The 19,460-nt window shown below is 47.4% G+C and overlaps 1 protein-coding gene and 2 long non-coding RNA genes across 7 annotated transcripts in view; 2 read left to right on the top strand and 1 right to left on the bottom strand.

The window, feature by feature from the left end:
- TRAF3IP1 (TRAF3 interacting protein 1) overlaps positions 1–10,954 on the bottom strand; it is a 29,147-nt gene extending 18,193 nt beyond the window's left edge. The window contains exons 1-6 of one of the 5 annotated variants that reach the window (XM_053363965.1): positions 10,850–10,954; positions 5,355–5,498; positions 2,919–2,987; positions 2,620–2,781; positions 1,397–1,513; positions 805–1,287 (exon numbers count right to left, since the gene is read on the bottom strand). In XM_053363965.1, the coding sequence (XP_053219940.1) occupies positions 805–1,287; positions 1,397–1,513; positions 2,620–2,781; positions 2,919–2,987; positions 5,355–5,477 (954 nt within the window). In that variant the 5' untranslated portion in view covers positions 5,478–5,498; positions 10,850–10,954. Of the gene's footprint in view, positions 1–804; positions 1,288–1,396; positions 1,514–2,619; positions 2,782–2,918; positions 2,988–5,354; positions 5,545–10,849 lie in introns of those variants that run through there. The other 4 variants (XM_053363963.1, XM_053363967.1, XM_053363966.1 and 1 more) reach the window with 4 other exon arrangements.
- LOC128401189 (uncharacterized) lies at positions 5,668–10,348 on the top strand. Its single transcript, XR_008327446.1, has 2 exons — positions 5,668–6,267; positions 8,713–10,348. It is a non-coding gene; the product is annotated as an uncharacterized LOC128401189 (long non-coding RNA).
- A 1,889-nt stretch (positions 10,955–12,843) lies between the features above and the next one.
- On the top strand, positions 12,844–17,640 carry LOC128401122 (uncharacterized). The gene is made up of 2 exons (XR_008327445.1): positions 12,844–13,471; positions 15,885–17,640. It is a non-coding gene; the product is annotated as an uncharacterized LOC128401122 (long non-coding RNA).
- The last annotated feature ends 1,820 nt before the right edge of the window (positions 17,641–19,460 follow it).

Below are 19,460 nucleotides of genomic sequence, written 5' to 3'. Positions count from 1 at the left end.
CTGCTGCTGCGAGCTAGACCATGGTTTGGCTTTAGAGGCGGGGAACCTTTCTTCAGTCTGAAGGCCACATTCTCCCTTGAGCAACCTTTGGGGCTACATGCCACTGGTGGGTGGGGCCAGGTGCAAAAGTGGGTGGAGCTTCTAAGATGGGTTCAGGACTGTTTCACACATTACTTCACTGGACATAGGTATTAGGCTATTATTGTAAAAAGCATTTGGGAACACGGATTTCATTCCTCAGACACAGTTAACACACTATTCCCATATACATTTTACACACTTTTTCCACAATCAGGGTGGGCACCCTCTTAACCAAGAGACTATATACTGTAATACTCCCTTAATCAGTTCAGCAACTGAAGCATGCCCCTAGATTTTCCTGTGGTTTATTTCTGAAAATCCATCTCTAGCTTTGCTAATAGGAAGGCAACCACGTTTTTCCTGAGCTCCGTCTTACAAGGGAGCCACACGTTCTGATTAGTGCTACAGACAAACTTATATAAATAGCTTTTGCATTTTCAAAGAGAAAGCAGCCACTGCTTATTTTTCTCTCAGTAGCCTTTTGGTTTAACCAGCCACCCTCAAACCAGGTTACATTTGTATTCATTTGCTCTTCCCAGTGCAGGATTTTGATACCCACCCTACCCCCAAGGTATTCATAACAAGCAGGCCTGATTCCACACAGAAGCCTCATGTGCAAAACCGAAAGAAAAACACAAAGAGATTGTTGAACAGATCTGCTAATTATAGTTCTCATCAACGGCTACTTTATGCCTTTTTTAAATAAAAAAAAAATCCGTTTACCTTTTTATCTGCCTTGTCCTTTCCTTGTTCACGTGACTGCTCCGTCTCTTTCACTCGTTCCCTTCGTTTATCTTTTTCTCGATCTTTTCCCCTTTCTCTGATCTTCTCATGTTCCTTGTCCTTGGCCCTCTCTTTGTCTTTTTCTCTTAATCTGTCTTTTTCTCTTACACCCTCATGTTGTTTCCTTTCTCTGTCCTTTTCTTTATCGTGCTCCTCTTTTTCTTCTTCCCCATCTCCTTTTTCTTTGTCTCTGATTTTCTCTGACTCTCTTCCCTGTTTGCTTGACCTGTTCTTATTTCTCTCCCTTTCATGTTTCTCACCTTCTTTAAAATTGTCTTTATCAAGATTTTTGTGCCGGTTCTCATAATCCTTATGTTTGTCACTTTCTCTTTCTTTTCGCCTGCTCCCTTCCTCTTTTATCTCTTCTTTGGGTTTTTGGTCTTGAATTGAGTTTCGGTCTTTTATTTCTGAGTCACCTCTTCCCTATATAATAAAATGTAAAATTATTAAATTGTAACACAGTCTTCTCTCTAGTTGCTCAGGCAACAAGAATTATTTATACTCCCCTTAACCCAAAAGTTGTTTGCAGCACCTCTTTATGGGATCTTTGCTCTTCTGTTCTGTTTTGGGTTTTAGAAGATGATATCCCTCCTTTCATATCAGCTTTCTCCCCAGCAAGAACTCTTTGAACAGCTTCATCACTGGATAGCTACAAAGAGATAACCTGTTAAACTGAGCATAATCTTGGCAATAGTCATTTCTATCTTATACACAATGCTGATTTCTTTCTGTCTTAAAAGAAAAATATGTATACAATCTTAGTTATCATTCCTTTCAATTTTGAACAATTCCTTTTAGGGCAACAACCCTAATTATGCTTATTAAGGAGCATGTTCCACTGAATTCAGTGCAGTTAGGTGGACATCCAGCTTCTAAGTTTTGCCAGTGGAGAGGCTTTAAAACCAGAGTCTAAACCTGTACCCATTTACCTGGAAGTAAACTCCATTAAGCACTAGAGCTGGGCGATACGTGGCTTTCAACATTGTGATATATCAGCAGCTAAATGTATCTCAGCTGCTTCTTTCTCCCCACTTTAGAGGAAGAAGTAGCTAGAATACATCGCCCAGCCCTACTAAGCTCCAACATCGCACTGGCTCACACAAGCTGGAGGGGCATCAGAGCTTCATTGAACTGCTCAACTTGGGGGTGGGGAGCCTCCTGCCCACCAGCTAAGCTAGCCCCTGATACCGTGGCCGGCAGCTGGGCTGCGGAGGGAGGGACAGAGTGGGCGAGCATCAGGCCTGACTGAAGTGTGCAATACTGAATGCAAACAGGGCAAGCAGGGATTCACAATAGATTGCCTGATGGGAAATTTTGAAATTGCTCTTGCGATTTTGACTTTAAACCAGTTTCAGGCAATGTATTGATACCTATTAAGCACAAGAGACTTCCTTTTGAGTAGAAGTGCATACCATTGTACTGTAAGTTAACTATACAGTGAATTCTTAATGAGTGCCTTCAGTAACAGGAGACTCGTTATGAGACCTGTTACTAGCCAACTCTTGTATACAAATGCCTGGTTGCTATGTATCTACAGTACTGCAAAGGGCACTGGGAGGATAAACTTCAAGAGGGAAGCACTGAGTTGGTGGTGAGAGAGGCATGTAGCTTTTCCACGGCAACTGTCCCCCAGGTGCCTTTCCCTTGTGACTCCCCAACCTCGCTTTTCCCCCAGCTCAAGTTCAGTATGGTGTTTGCAGGGAAACTTTGTGTAAGATTTAAGTCCACGGATAAAGCTCCATGTAGAGATCCTACCTTATTAAGACAGCATTTGGCAATTGCCTGGAGTAGTTCATTGGTTCTTTCAGGTTCATGCCCAGCAACAATACGTGCAGGCTTCACTGCCAAAGGTTCCCCCGTCACCATGATGACAACATCAATTGCTTTCTGAAGGAAGCCGATTTTTGCATCTTTATCCTGGTAGGGCAACACAATTAAATAAAATTATCCAGATTTCAGCATAAACTGTGATCTTCCTGGCATATAATCAGATTAGTGTGCATGTGTATTATACTCTCATTTTAAAAGTTGAAACAATTAAAGGCTTTGCATACCTTAACATTATCAGATTTCATCTCTGCTTCTGTGTACAGTCCTTTCATGAAACCAGTTGATCTAATTACCTTTATAAAAGAAAAGAATGTGTTTTGATTCTGGATTTGGCAGGCAGTTTGATTTATGATGTCTGATTTTCTATAGGGGTTCTAATGTTTACAGATTTTATGACTTTTCAATGACACTTCACATATATTAGAATTCTATCAGGAGTGGGGGGTTGTGCCAAAGCATACACAATTGCTACTAGAGCACAGATAATGGTAGAGATGATCACGACAGTCCATGACAGCCTCTGGAGAAATTCTGCTCTATGGTATTCTTACATTTTGTTTATAACAAAACAACTCTTCGGTTACAACTGTTATCTGTACAGAGATTAAGCATTCTTTTAGCAACTAATATTATAAGTACATGGATACGTATCTGTGCAGGTGGGATGGGTAGGTGAAAGAAACTTGGATTATTGTGAGACTCTGGAGGGGCTTGAATTTTCAGTTCAGATAATATTATGATTGATAACTTCCAAAACAATGAGTAACTTTTCAGTGCTGATTAGTTTTGAAGACAGTTCTCTTCATTACCATTTCAAATGCAACTTGCAGTTAAGGCACTGACATAGTAAATTGGATGAGTAAAACAAAAGCATGAGTAAACCAGTTTTTAATAAGCTACAAGACCAGGAAGGTATTGCTCAAATGTCAGGGCAGAAGCCACCAGTAGGTCATGGGAATATTATGGGTCAGTTGCTATGTTATCATTGGCTGGTAATATGTAAGAGCTCCAAAATTCTCTGTGTGATACGTCATATGACTCTAACTACGGCAACGAAGTGCATGTTTAGGCAGGTGCATCTTCTACCTGCATGGTGTTCTAGAGAAGCCATTTTTTGAAGCCTTCCTCAATAGAGAATTATAGAACAGTCTCAAATAAGTTGTCAGCATTTACAGTCTTAGGAAACTATTTGAGAACCACCACCAAGGGCAGGGAGATCTAACACAGAACAATTAAGTCTGAATTTGGTAACTAACAAAGGCCAGGCAGTAATAAAAATAAAATGTGAAAGTATATAAAAGCCAACAGAAAAATAAGACTAATTAACCAGCAAACTGGACTCTTTCTCTTTCAGTAAATGCTTAAAACTACTTAGATGTCTTTCTGAAGATCTTCAGTATGGGAACAAGCCAAAGTGGAGAATTTAACATCTAATTTATTTTGCGGAGAAAATTATGATACAATGAATCTGGTAGTTTTTTCAGTGTTAAAAGACTACAGTGGTACCTTGGGTTACGAACTTAATTTGTTCTGGAGGTCCATTCTTAACCCAAAACCATTCTTAACCTGAGGCACACTTTTGCTAATGGGGCCTCCCGCTGTTGGCGTGCCATCGCCATGCGATTTCCGTTCCCATCCTGGGGCAAAGTTCTCAACCCAAGGTACTACTTCCAGGTTAGCGGAGTTTGTAACCCGAAGCGTTTGTAACCCGAGGTACCACTGTACCTGCAATGAAGAGCTAGCAGGGTGGGTGCCATTCTTTCACCACCTTCAATGCCCCTAGGGTCTCTCCCCTATCTCCCTCCATAGTGGCCTAGGCAACTTTAACTGCAAGCTGACCTACAAAAAATCATAGGTAAAGCTTTTTCATGGCATGTGGAAATCAAAAGAACAGCATTCCACCTACTATGCTAGCCTGCTAGACCTGGGATAACCCTGGCTGCTACTATCAGATTTTTATTTTTATTTAAAAAGCCTAACAACTGAAAGGGTGGCTTCATATGCCTGCGTATATGGGAGGGCTTTTCATCCGGGTGATTGTTAATTTTTTAAAAAAGATCAAAGGCTATACAATTTTGAGGTTTTATAATACTGCGCCTCTTTTTATTGGCTTGGAACCTGTGGTCTGCTAAAAGGGGTAGCTGCACAGAAACTAGACAGGGAGTGGGCGACCTTGCTGAATTCTACAACTGGGAATGGTGATGGGGGCGCGGGGCTGGGGGGATGGTGAAGTGATGGGCACCCCCACTTCTGAGGGACTTGGGAGCAGTTCACCTACGAAGCTGCTTTACCCGGCATGTGCCCACTGGGACCCCTCCTCTGCTGCAGGCGCCGCATGGATACCCGCCTGCCCTCTGGAACTCCCTGCCTCATGAGACAGCCTTGGCTGCGCTCTTTCCGCCGCCTGCCAAGAACATTCTCGCCTAGACAAGGCCGCGTGCCCAAGGGATGCCCAGGACCAAGGAGGCGAATTCTTATTAGCCTTCGAGAATTCCTCTTTTGTAAACCGCTTAAGAAAAAGAAATTCCGGCGCGGGGAGAGGGGAGGCCCCATCCCTCCCTTCCCCGCTCGTCGCCTGGCAACCGGGGAGCGCAAGCCGCGCGTCCTTTCGGCGGGTGTCCCCCCCCCCCCGTTATCGCCCCCTTGAAGCCCGGGCTGACCTCCCCGATCACGTCGTGCAGGTATCGGAAGGGGGGCTTGCTGAGAAGGCGCTCCGTGAGGGGCGGCTTCCGGATCACGCGCCCCAGCAGCTCCTGCGTGCGGCGGACCATGGAGCCCTGCATGGCCCCCGCAGCCCCGGCCAGGCCAGGCGCCCAGCGAGGAGGCCCCGGCACGCCGCTCCCGGCCACCCGCGCTGGCTCGCTCGCTCCGCGGGGCGCGCGCCCTCCGGCCTCTCCTCGCCGTTGCTACCCGACTCCGCGGCCCTAGCAACAGAAGGCCGCTCCGGGGCGGGGCCTGCTCGCCCCGCCCCTCCGCATCCGGCGCCCGCATTGGGCGACGCGGGAAGGTGACGTCGGGAGGCCCCGGGAGCCCGGCCGGAAGGCGGAGGTATCTGTGTGCCGCTTGACCGCTTCCCCCGGAGGCGCTGAGGCGCTGAATTTGAGTTCCTGTCAAGGAAAAGGGCGGCAGATAAAAATAGAAAGCAAAACAGGGAACGTACTTTTTGCTAGAGTCCTTATGTTTTTATTGTAATTATTTATGTATGTTATTACTATTTATTATATACAGCTCTTCATCTGGAGGCCTCGGGGCGGTTCGCAGCCTATAAAGTCTATCCATATTCAATTCTTATTATTTTAAAAATTGTTTTCCTCCTGTGTTTTGAGCTTGTTTTTCTCTGTAAGCTCCCTCGAGCTCGTCAGGGAAGCCCGCTTGCCCCCTCACTGCGCAGGCGCCGCCGTGACCTGGCCCCGTTCCCCACCCCATCGCAGTCCCGCAGTGGGCTGCAGCCCCCGTGCAAGGCGGGCTCCTGCGCAGGCCTCTCCCTTCTTCCAAGATGGGCTGCTGGCTGGTTCATGGCCTGGTCATGGACGCTGTGGGGCCCCGCCAGGAGTTTTTCTGCTTGGCAAACTGGTAAGGCGGTTGGGCATTGGGTCAGCCTTAGTCTTTAAATGGAGGGCAGGTTGTAGCCTCCGCCTGCCCATTCAAGGGATCTGTGAGGAGCAGTTGCTTCTTTGGATGCCCAGGCGGGGCCTAGAGCCATAGCACACCTAAAACAGGGACACTTTGGGGGGAGGGGATGCCTCTATTTGATGTGGGTCATAGGACACTCCCCCCCGCCCCCGGTTGGGTTTACCCAAGAATACACACCCAGCAGTCGGACTGGAATTCAAATGTTTTGCCCAACGACCTAAGGCAAATCCTTCACTTCTGTAATCAATAAAGTTGTGGCCTATTTGGCCCACTCTTCACTTACACTCCTTGTCCTGCCTGGTTGTTCTCCTCTACTGGGGGTGAGAGGGTCACAGAGCCCTGGCATGCAAGGGCGTATTATAAAATAACAATAGCACTGCTGCCCCCTGAGAATTAGCCAACAGGATAAATGGATCACACGTGTTTTGACCATCTTGTGCATGCACCAGGACCTGCAATTCAGTGAAGTTTAGATTGCCTGAGAATCCTCAATTTCTAGCCCCAAGAGGAGCGCGGGGAGCATTTGTACAGCATACCTACACACCGCGGCTGACACACGAATGTGTTGTGACACACAGTTTGAAAAGCGCTGGTTTAATGGAAATGCGCTGCCTGCTGAAGATTCAGCAAATGAGGGGTTAATGAGCTGGAGTGCTGGAATTAGATGAGCAATTAGATGCCACTTGCTTTGTTTCTTGGTCTGGCCTACAGTTGTGAGGGTCAAGGGAATGGGTGTGTGTGTGTGTGTGTGTGTGTGTGGAGAGAGACATACCATACTTTTCCATGTAGAAGACTAGCTTTTTAACTGGAAAACAGTGTTCAAAATTGGGGATTGTCTTATACTCAGCCCAGAAGGGAGATGGGTGATATCAGTCTCTAGAGACGCAGCCGACGCTGTAAATCTCAAAGTTTGATTTCATCCCCAAAAGTGCACTCTTCCAGTTTCCCAAGACAGATGGATTCCAACCAAAGGAAGGAATCCCAATTCCAACCAGAGCCCACCATGGCTATTACCGTATTTTTTGCTCTACTCACTTTTTCCCTCCTAAAAAGTAAGGGGAAATGTGTGTGCGTCTTATGGAGTGAATACAGGCTGCGCAGCTATCCCAGAAGCCAGAACAGCAAGAGGGATCGCTGCTTTCGCCGCGCAGCGATCGCTCTTGCTGTTCTTGCTTCTGGGATTCAGAATATTTTTTTTCTTGTTTTCCTTCTCCAAAAACTAGGTGCGTCTTATGATCTGGTGCATCTTATGGAGCGAAAAATATGGTATATTCTCCTAACAAGCAGAAAGCTGAATTCTTCAAAACTATAGAAGAGAAACTGTTTGATATTTGATGGCAAATTAATAATGATGGGTGACTTTAATGGTGTGGTGTCCCTAGATTTAGACTGATCTATAAAAAAATCAGACTCTAAAGAAGGGAAACTACCTAATGCTTTCTTCAACATGGTGGCCAACATGGATCTAACTGATCTTTGGTGTCTCAGACACCCACTGGTCCGGGAATCCACTTTTTTTCCTCAAAGGCAACAATTCTTCAAGTAGAAAAGACTTGTTATGGGCTTTGAAAGACCTGACAACTAGAGTGAAAAAGGTGGAGATATAACCAAGGACGTTATCAGATCACAATGGTATTCTTATGACCACGGCAGGCTAAATGATACGATACTACATCATATAGAAATTGTTAATAAGGGAATATGTTCCCTACAAGAATTTTTCAACCTCAACCTTAATAAAGGAACAGATCTAAATATGGTTTGGGATGCCAGTAAGGCAGTGATGAGAGGTTTTTTAATCAAACAAAGTGCATGCATATACACTCACCCCCACCTCCACAGTAGCCCAAAGATGGAAAATGAGCGAGATCCCTAGTAAGGAAGACTGGCAACTTAAGATGATAGAATTTGCAGAAGCAGCAGGTTTAACATAGAATAAGAGGGCAAGAAGAATCTTTATTCAAAGAGGAGTGGAAAAATTTTACTGAATATTTAGAAAACAATTGTGTACAATTGAAAATGCTGGTAGTGTTTAGATAAATTCAACAGTATGGTAAATATTTGAAGGATGTCAAATGGAGAAATGATTAGATTTGCTATAGTAAAATATGCAGGAATGTTGATAAGTAGAATGAACCATGAAAGGGGAAGGATGGAAGTCAATTGTTACATCATATTATGTAAAATGTTTATTTTGAGATGTATAAACTGAAAAATTAATAAAAAAAATTTTTTTTAAATGCTAAATAATTTTATTTCATTTTTAACAGGGATGGGGAAGGGATTTATGTAGGAAGACACTCTCAGGAGATTTATGCCTTTACAAAATGAAAAACGTGCATTTGTGGGAGTTTTTTTAACAAACCAATTCAACATATTCCACAGGTGAGAGCAGTACCAACTTGGCAGGAGTGTCCAGCTCTTCTGCCCCGCATGCCGCTGGCACCCGAAGCTCATCAGGTGTCCATCTCCTCGTCCCACTTGGCGGCGTCAGGCAGCTTCATCTTTTGCCACATGAAATCGAGGAACATGGAGGCCTGCAGTAACCGGCCCAGCCTCTGGAAGTGCCGTGTATGGTAGGAGAGACTCCACAGCTGCTTTGATCCCTTCGTATTGCAAGAGGCTCTCTGGCGTCTCATGCTTGAGGAGGGTTTCCACCACTGCCTGAGCCTCGAGGTAGTTCCGCGAGTTTGTGTTCCACGTGATGGAAATCTTCAGCACAGCCTCTGGAAGAAGGGGTTTGGGGAAGACATGTCAGGAAGGAGTGCAAGTTGCAGGCAGCGTGGCCACCTTGAACCAACACACCTCTCTTGCGAAGCGTGGCCAGGTCTGGGCACACATCTGACCTGCGCCTTTCTTCAAGGCAGGGGAGAAGTTGAAACACCCTCCCCACCCTAGTAGAAAAGCAGCCTGCGGTGTTGGTGGGAGGTTTTGAATCAGAAAAATGCCAGGAGGGCGCAGGGTCAAGCAACCTCTCCTCTCACCCGTCTTTCTTCTTAAACTCGCAACTTTCCCATGGCTGTTGTTCAAAAGAACAAAAAAAGACTTTGCGAAAGGGCACCTGCTGGGTAATTAAGTTCAGTACACACACACACCTTTAGAGGTCGTCCCTGCAGCATACCAACTAACCTTTCTGGTCTTTCCGAAGCTTCAGGAGGTTCTTTTCCAAGTCGTTATTAGTTATTTTTAATGAACTCCATTTGCATGTAGGAACTCCTATGACTACAATTAATGATGGGAGAGGTGACTGAGTTTATTCCAGACTACATGGCTTGCAGGAATGGGTTTTATAATATTTATAAAAGTACAACAACAACAACAATATGCATTATAATCATTGCTCTAGTATTACAGAGGTGGCGTAGCTGATTTGAGGCTGTGTACACACCATACATTAAAAGCATTATTGCTTCTCCCCTGTAAGAATCCTGGGAACTGTAGATTACCCTTCTACCGCCTAGCTACAATTTGTAGCACCCTTTACAAACTGTAGTTCCCAGTACTTCTTTGGGAGAAATGTGCTTTTAATGCCTGTTTTTGCTGCAGCTCAGCTACCCCTCTGGAAGCTCAATCCCACACAAAGCTGTGACGGCCACCAACTTGGATGGTTTTATGCAGGAGAAGGCTATCAATGGCCACTAGGCACAATGGCTATGCTCTACCTCCACAGTCAGTGGCAGTAATGTTTGTGAATAGTAGTTGATGGAAAGTATAGGAATACAGAATGCTCTTGTTTCCCCAGCCTCTGGTTAGGCCTTGTGAGAACAGGATGCTGGACTAGACAGGCCAATGTGGCCTCATCCAGCAGGCACTTCTTATGTCCTCACGTGGTTCAAGGGTAGAGATTGTGAGAAGGCATCTTCCAAAGCAATCCCACCCCGCAAATAGCTTTGGAGCCTTCTTGCCTCTAGCCTAGCCCTCACCCCTTTTCCTGTTCCCGCTGGAGTCTTCTTTTGTTTTGTTTTTATAATACTTTTTATTGAATTTTCCCACAAACAAAATAAAACAGTCTTAACAATCATTCTTAATATCATCTTATTTACATTGCGTAAAATCACGCCTCGACTTCCTTCCTTCCCAGTTGCGGTTTTCTTAATATACATCTTCTCTTACAGTTTCTTCTTCATTTCTATACATTTCTAGAGACAGCACAGCGCGGGGGTGGTGGTGCTTTCCCTTTCGTGCCTGCCAATCCGTCCCGCTCTCGGGCCTTTAAAAAAACCCCCGAGAAAACAGGGGAGCAGCTGTGGCGCCGCTGGGTGCCTCTGTCCCCCAAAGATGATCCCCTTGAGTTTTGGAGGTGCGCAGTGCCCTTGCACCACCCCCAGAGCCCCCGTGCCGCTCGAAAAGCATCAGAGACGTTTTTCCACACTTCTACGATGTCCGTGGTTAAACCAGAAGTCTTGGAGCCTTCTTTGGCATGCCACGCCTGCGGGCTCTCTTCTGGCCAACGCTGCCAATGACCGATCTTAAAAACTTGGCATGGCCCCCGCAGCCCCGGCCAGGCCAGGCGCCCAGCGAGGAGGCCCCGGCACGCCGCTCCCGGCCACCCGCGCTGGCTCGCTCGCTCCGCGGGGCGCGCGCCCTCCGGCCTCTCCTCGCCGTTGCTACCCGACTCCGCGGCCCTAGCAACAGAAGGCCGCTCCGGGGCGGGGCCTGCTCGCCCCGCCCCTCCGCATCCGGCGCCCGCATTGGGCGACGCGGGAAGGTGACGTCGGGAGGCCCCGGGAGCCCGGCCGGAAGGCGGAGGTATCTGTGTGCCGCTTGACCGCTTCCCCCGGAGGCGCGGAGGCGCAGAATTTGAGTTCCTGTCAAGGAAATGGGCGGCAGATAAAAATAGAAAGCAAAACAGGGAACGTACTTTTTGCTAGAGTCCTTATGTTTTTATTGTAATTATTTATGTATGTTATTACTATTTATTATATACAGCTCTTCATCTGGAGGCCTCGGGGCGGTTCGCAGCCTATAAAGTCTATCCATATTCAATTCTTATTATTTTAAAAATTGTTTTCCTCCTATGTTTTGAGCTTGTTTTTCTCTGTAAGCGCCCTCGAGCTCGTCAGGGAAGCCCGCTTGCCCCCTCACTGCGCAGGCGCCGCTGTCACCTGGCCCCGCTCCCCGGAGGGCCATCTCCCTTCCTCCAAGTTGGGCTGCTGGCTGGTTCTTGGCCTGGCCGTGGACGTGGTCCTCGCCCTGTTCGGGGCTGGCCAGGAGTTTTTCTGCTTGGCAAACTGGCTCTGGCTGAGAGTGTCTGTCAGTGGCGACTCCAGTAGGCCGCTTCCCCTTTTCTTGTTCCCGCTGGAGCCTTCTTTGGCTTGCCACGCCTGCGGGCTCTCTTCTGGCCAACGCTGCCAATGACCGATCTTAAAAACTTGGGGTCGGTGAGATTCGGCAATCGCGGCACCTTGCGCCTGCTGGACCTCCTGAGCGGAGCGGGTTGTGTCTTGCTCCTCGTGAAGTAGGGCGAAATGTGAGGAGTGTTGCAAGCCGGTGCAGAGGCAGAAGGTCTGGCCGAGATGGTAGAGCACGGCTTCTCTGTCTGGGGCTTCTTCCTAACCCAGTAGAACACCATTATCATACGCCTCTTAGATGGGTTGGACATGCTGAAGAAAGTGCTGGAGGCCCAAAGACCAGGGTGACTTCAAAGCGGAGGACGCAGCAGGCAGTTCCCTATCAATGGTGCCAAAAACAAGCAAGTGTTAGCTCCAGTCCTGTTAAATCGATCCAGCAATTCTGAACGTTAAATAAGGGAATAATTCCTCAGGCAGTACGAAAAGACTTCCTGTGGCTTTTTAATAGCAGGGAGCTCCCAACTACTGCCACTGTTGACAGCCTGTTGCCCCTTTTAACTCTGCTTGAATGGGTTATGTCACAATGGTTCCTTCATCAGGTGTTTGTGAGCATGAAAATGCTGTTGGGAGTTTCAGCAATGAAGGCTGAGGCATAACACACTGTTTGAAAGTCTGAACATTTCCCCTTTTTTTATTTAACAAAATTTATATACCACTTTTATAATTTATATACAAATTATTAGGAGAGTAAGTTAAAAATATACTGTAGTTTATTTAATCACTTCTAGGCTAGTTTACATACAATTTTATTCCTTCTTACACTTCTATCCCACCTTTCCTCCACAGAGCATACACACTTCAGCCTCCACCTTCTCCATTTTATCCAATATTGTGAGCTAGGGCCATAGCTCAGTGGTAGAACAACTGCTTAGCATGCAGAAGGCATCAGGTTCAGTCCCCAGCATCTCCTGGTGGGACTGGGAGAGATCCTGCCTGAAATCTTGGAGGGCTGCTGCCAATCAGCGCAAACCAAGTAGCTTCAGCCTTTGAAGACCCAGGACCTACTTTTAATCATACATGCATTTGGGGACCCATTTCTTAATCTTTCCCCATATATTGGCAGGGTGGTAGCTCTCTGGTTGCAACCCACCTTGGATGGGGCTGCAGCATGTTAGTGTGTGCCAACCCACCAGCTGAAGACTGGTGGTGTATGAACTGAATGTGTTACTGTGTGTTGGGCTGAGGGAAAGAGAGGAACTGGCCCAAGGTCACCCAGTGGACTTCATGGCTGAGTTGGGATTTGAACCCTGCTTTTGCAGGTCCTAGTCTAACAGATGCAAAATATCTGGAGCATTGGGAAATTTCCCAAGAGTGTCTTCCTACATACATCCCTTCCTCATCCCCTTTAAAAATGAAATGAAATTCTTTAGCATACTGAGTTTTCAGAATGAAATTTAAAATGTGCTACGCCAGCCTAGTTAACTGGGGGGGGGGGAGAGGGTTCTGGTCATTGTGCCAAGTGGGGCCCATGGACATTTGCCCCAGATTCCTGGCCTGATGGCTCCACTGCCTGAGAGGACCGTCAGAACCTGGAGTTGGCCTGGCCCCACAAGAACCCTTGAAGTTCCCTCGAGCTCGTCAGGGAAGCCCGCTTGCCCCCTCACTGAGCAGGCGCCGCCGTGACCTGGCCCCGTTCCCCACCCCATCGCAGTCCCGCAGTGGGCTGCAGCCCCCGTGCAAGGCGGGCTCCTGCGCAGGCCTCTCCCTTCTTCCAAGATGGGCTGCTGGCTGGTTCATGGCCTGGTCATGGACGCTGTGGGGCCCCGCCAGGAGTTTTTCTGCTTGGCAAACTGGTAAGGCGGTTGGGCATTGGGTCAGCCTTAGTCTTTAAATGGAGGGCAGGTTGTAGCCTCCGCCTGCCCATTCAAGGGATCTGTGAGGAGCAGTTGCTTCTTTGGATGCCCAGGCGGGGCCTAGAGCCATAGCACACCTAAAACAGGGACACTTTGGGGGGAGGGGATGCCTCTATTTGATGTGGGTCATAGGACACTCCCCCCCCCCCGTTGGGTTTACCCAAGAATACACACCCAGCAGTCGGACTGGAATTCAAATGTTTTGCCCAACGACCTAAGGCAAATCCTTCACTTCTGTAATCAATAAAGTTGTGGCCTATTTGGCCCACTCTTCACTTACACTCCTTGTCCTGCCTGCTTGTTCTCCTCTATTGGGGGTGAGGGGGTCACAGAGCCCTCGCATGCAAAATAACAATAGCACTGCTGCCCCCTGAGAATTAGCCAACAGGATAAATGGATCACACGTGTTTTGACCATCTTGTGCATGCACCAGGACCTGCAATTCAGTGAAGTTTAGATTGCCTGAGAATCCTCAATTTCTAGCCCCAAGAGGAGCGCGGGGAGCATTTGTACAGCATACCTACACACCGCGGCTGACACACGAATGTGTTGTGACACACAGTTTGAAAAGCGCTGGTTTAATGGAAATGCGCTGCCTGCTGAAGATTCAGCAAATGAGGGGTTAATGAGCTGGAGTGCTGGAATTAGATGAGCAATTAGATGCCACTTGCTTTGTTTCTTGGTCTGGCCTACAGTTGTGAGGGTCAAGGGAATGGGGTGTGTGTGTGTGGAGAGAGACATACCATACTTTTCCATGTAGAAGACTAGCTTTTTAACTGGAAAACAGTGTTCAAAATTGGGGATTGTCTTATACTCAGCGCAGAAGGGAGATGGGTGATATCAGTCTCTAGAGACGCAGCCGACGCTGTAAATCTCAAAGTTTGATTTCATCCCCAAAAGTGCACTCTTCCAGTTTCCCAAGACAGATGGATTCCAACCAAAGGAAGGAATCCCACTTCCAACCAGAGCCCACCATGGCTATTACCGTATTTTTTGCTCTACTCACTTTTTCCCTCCTAAAAAGTAAGGGGAAATGTGTGTGCGTCTTATGGAGTGAATACAGGCTGCGCAGCTATCCCAGAAGCCAGAACAGCAAGAGGGATCGCTGCTTTCGCCGCGCAGCGATCGCTCTTGCTGTTCTGGCTTCTGGGATTCAGAATATTTTTTTTCTTGTTTTCCTCCTCCAAAAACTAGGTGCGTCTTATGGTCTGGTGCGTCTTATAGAGCGAAAAATATGGTATATTCTCCTAACAAGCAGAAAGCTGAATTCTTCAAAACTATAGAAGAGAAACTGTTTGATATTTGATGGCAAATTAATAATGATGGGTGACTTTAATGGTGTGGTGTCCCTAGATTTAGACTGATCTATAAAAAAATCAGACTCTAAAGGGAAACTACCTAATGCTTTCTTCAACATGGTGGCCAACATGGATCTAACTGATCTTTGGTGTCTCAGACACCCACTGGTCCGGGAATCCACTTTTTTCCCTCAAAGGCAACAATTCTTCAAGTAGAAAAGACTTGTTATGGGCTTTGAAAGACCTGACAACTAGAGTGAAAAAGGTTGAGATATAACCAAGGACGTTATCAGATCACAATGGTATTCTTATGACCATGGCAGGCTAAATGATACGATACTACATCATATAGAAATTGTTAATAAGGGAATATGTTCCCTACAAGAATTTTTCAACCTCAACCTTAATAAAGGAACAGATCTAAATATGGTTTGGGATGCCAGTAAGGCAGTGATGAAAGGTTTTTTAATCAAACAAAGTGCATGCACATACACTCACCCCCACCTCCACACTAGCCCAAAGATGGAAAATGAGCGAGATCCCTAGTAAGGAAGACCGGCAACTTAAGATGATAGAATTTGCAGAAGCAGCAGGTTTAACATAGAATAAGAGGGCAAGAAGAATCTTTATTCAAAGAGGAGTGGAAAAATTTTACTGAATATTTAGAAAACAATTGTGTACAATTGAAAATGCTGGTAGTGTTTAGATAAATTCAACAGTATGGTAAATATTTGAAGGATGTCAAATGGAGAAATGATTAGATTTGCTATAGTAAAATATGCAGGAATGTTGATAAGTAGAATGAACCATGAAAGGGGAAGGATGGAAGTCAATTGTTACATCATATTATGTAAAATGTTTATTTTGAGATGTATAAACTGAAAAATTAATAAAAAAAAATTTTTTTAAATGCTAAATAATTTTATTTCATTTTTAACAGGGATGGGGAAGGGATTTATGTAGGAAGACACTCTCAGGAGATTTATGCCTTTACAAAATGAAAAACGTGCATTTGTGGGAGTTTTTTTAACAAACCAATTCAACATATTCCACAGGTGAGAGCAGTACCAACTTGGCAGGAGTGTCCAGCTCTTCTGCCCCGCATGCCGCTGGCACCCGAAGCTCATCAGGTGTCCATCTCCTCGTCCCACTTGGCGGCGTCAGGCAGCTTCATCTTTTGCCACATGAAATCGAGGAACATGGAGGCCTGCAGTAACCGGCCCAGCCTCTGGAAGTGCCGTGTATGGTAGGAGAGACTCCACAGCTGCTTTGATCCCTTCGTATTGCAAGAGGCTCTCTGCCGTCTCATGCTTGAGGAGGGTTTCCACCGCTGCCTGAGCTTCGAGGTAGTTCCGCGAGTTTGTGTTCCACGTGATGGAAATCTTCAGCACAGCCTCTGGAAGAAGGGGTTTGGGGAAGACATGTCAGGAAGGAGTGCAAGTTGCAGGCAGCGTGGCCACCTTGAACCAACACACCTCTCTTGCGAAGCGTGGCCAGGTCTGGGCACACATCTGACCTGCGCCTTTCTTCAAGGCAGGGGAGAAGTTGAAACAGCCTCCCCACCCTAGTAGAAAAGCAGCCTGCGGTGTTGGTGGGAGGTTTTGAATCAGAAAAATGCCAGGAGGGCGCAGGGTCAAGCAACCTCTCCTCTCACCCGTCTTTCTTCTTAAACTCGCAACTTTCCCATGGCTGTTGTTCAAAAGAACAAAAAAAGACTTTGCGAAAGGGCACCTGCTGCGTAATTAAGTTCAGTACACACACACACACACCTTTAGAGGTCGTCCCTGCAACATACCAACTAACCTTTCTGGTCTTTCCGAAGCTTCAGGAGGTTCTTTTCCAAGTCGTTATTAGTTATTATTAATGAACTCCATTTGCATGTAGGAACTCCTATGACTACAATTAATGATGGGAGAGGTGACTGAGTTTATTCCAGACCACATGGCTTGCAGGAATGGGTTTTATAATATTTATAAAAGTACAACAACAACAACAACAATATGCATTATAATCATTGCTCTAGTATTACAGAGGTGGCGTAGCTAATTTGAGGCTACGAACATGAGTTTGACCAAACTGCGGGAGGCAGTGAAAGACAGGAGGGCCTGGCATTCTCTGGTCCATGGGGTCACGAAGAGTCGGACACGACTAAACGACTAAACAACAACAACACCACACCATACATTAAAAGCATTATTGCTTCTCCCCTGTAAGAATCCTGGGAACTGTAGATTACCCTTCTACCGCCTAGCTACAATTTGTAGCACCCTTTACAAACTGTAGTTCCCAGTACTTCTTTGGGAGAAATGTGCTTTTAATGCCTGTTTTTGCTGCAGCTCAGCTACCCCTCTGGAAGCTCAATCCCACACAAAGCTGTGACGGCCACCAACTTGGATGGTTTTATGCAGGAGAAGGCTATCAATGGCCACTAGGCACAATGGCTATGCTCTACCTCCACAGTCAGTGGCAGTAATGTTTGTGAATAGTAGTTGATGGAAAGTATAGGAATACAGAATGCTCTTGTTTCCCCAGCCTCTGGTTAGGCCTTGTGAGAACAGGATGCTGGACTAGACAGGCCAATGTGGCCTCATCCAGCAGGCACTTCTTATGTCCTCACGTGGTTCAAGGGTAGAGATTGTGAGAAGGCATCTTCCAAAGCAATCCCACCCCGCAAATAGCTTTGGAGCCTTCTTGCCTCTAGCCTAGCCCTCACCCCTTTTCCTGTTCCCGCTGGAGTCTTCTTTTGTTTTGTTTTTATAATACTTTTTATTGAATTTTCCCACAAACAAAATAAAACAGTCTTAACAATCATTCTTAATATCATCTTATTTACATTGCGTAAAATCACGCCTCGACTTCCTTCCTTCCCAGTTGCGGTTTTCTTAATATACATCTTCTCTTACAGTTTCTTCTTCATTTCTATACATTTCTAGAGACAGCACAGCGCGGGGGTGGTGGTGCTTTCCCTTTCGTGCCTGCCAATCCGTCCCGCTCTCGGGCCTTTAAAAAAAACCCCGAGAAAACAGGGGAGCAGCTGTGGCGCCGCTGGGTGCCTCTGTCCCCCAAAGATGATCCCCTTGAGTTTTGGAGGTGCGCAGTGCCCTTGCACCACCCCCAGAGCCCCCGTGCCGCTCGAAAAGCATCAGAGACGTTTTTCCGCACTTCTACGATGTCCGTGGTTAAACCAGAAGTCTTGGAGCCTTCTTTGGCTTGCCACGCCTGCGGGCTCTCTTCTGGCCAACGCTGCCAATGACCGATCTTAAAAACTTGGCATGGCCCCCGCAGCCCCGGCCAGGCCAGGCGCCCAGCGAGGAGGCCCCGGCACGCCGCTCCCGGCCACCCACGCTGGCTCGCTCGCTCCGCGGGGCGCACGCCCTCCGGCCTCTCCTCGCCGTTGCTACCCGACTCCGCGGCCCTAGCAACAGAAGGCCGCTCCGGGGCGGGGCCTGCTTGCCCCGCCCCTCCGCATCCGGCGCCCGCATTGGGCGACGCGGGAAGGTGACGTCGGGAGGCCCCGGGAGCCCGGCCGGAAGGCGGAGGTATCTGTGTGCCGCTTGACCGCTTCCCCCGGAGGCGCTGAGGCGCTGAATTTGAGTTCCTGTCAAGGAAAAGGGCGGCAGATAAAAATAGAAAGCAAAACAGGGAACGTACTTTTTGCTAGAGTCCTTATGTTTTTATTGTAATTATTTATGTATGTTATTACTATTTATTATATACAGCTCTTCATCTGGAGGCCTCGGGGCGGTTCGCAGCCTATAAAGTCTATCCATATTCAATTCTTCTTATTTTAAAAATTGTTTTCCTCCTGTGTTTTGAGCTTGTTTTTCTCTGTAAGCTCCCTCGAGCTCGTCAGGGAAGCCCACTTGCCCCCTCACTGCGCAGGCGCCGCTGTCACCTGGCCCCGCTCCCCGGAGGGCCATCTCCCTTCCTCCAAGTTGGGCTGCTGGCTGGTTCTTGGCCTGGCCGTGGACGTGGCCCTTGCCCTGTTCGGGGCTGGCCAGGAGTTTTTCTGCTTGGCAAACTGGCTCTGGCTGAGAGTGTATGTCAGTGGCGACTCCAGTAGGCCGCTTCCCCTTTTCTTGTTCCCGCTGGAGCCTTCTTTGGCTTGCCACGCCTGCGGGCTCTCTTCTGGCCAACGCTGCCAATGACCGATCTTAAAAACTTGGGGTCGGTGAGATTCGGCAATCGCGGCACCTTGCGCCTGCTGGACCTCCTGAGCGGAGCGGGTTGTGTCTTGCTCCTTGTGAAGTAGGGCGAAATGTGAGGAGTGTTGCAAGCCGGTGCAGAGGCAGAAGGTCTGGCCGAGGTGGTAGAGCACGGCTTCTCTGTCTGGGGCTTCTTCCTAACCCAGTAGAACACCATTATCATACGCCTCTTAGATGGGTTGGACATGCTGAAGAAGGTGCTGGAGGCCCAAAGACCAGGGTGACTTCAAAGCGGAGGACGCAGCAGGCAGTTCCCTATCAAAGGTGCCAAATCCAAGCAAATGTTAGCTCCAGTCCTGTTCAATCGATCCAGCAATTCTGAACGTTAAATAAGGGATTAATTCCTCAGGCAGTACGAAAAGACTTCCTGTGGCTTTTTAATAGCAGGGAGCTCCCAACTACTGCCACTGTTGACAGCCTGTTGCC

The sequence above is a fragment of the Podarcis raffonei genome, chromosome 1 (genome assembly GCF_027172205.1).
Source record: "Podarcis raffonei isolate rPodRaf1 chromosome 1, rPodRaf1.pri, whole genome shotgun sequence".
Classification (NCBI taxonomy): domain Eukaryota; kingdom Metazoa; phylum Chordata; class Lepidosauria; order Squamata; family Lacertidae; genus Podarcis; species Podarcis raffonei.
This window is presented reverse-complemented; position numbering and strand designations above follow the sequence as displayed.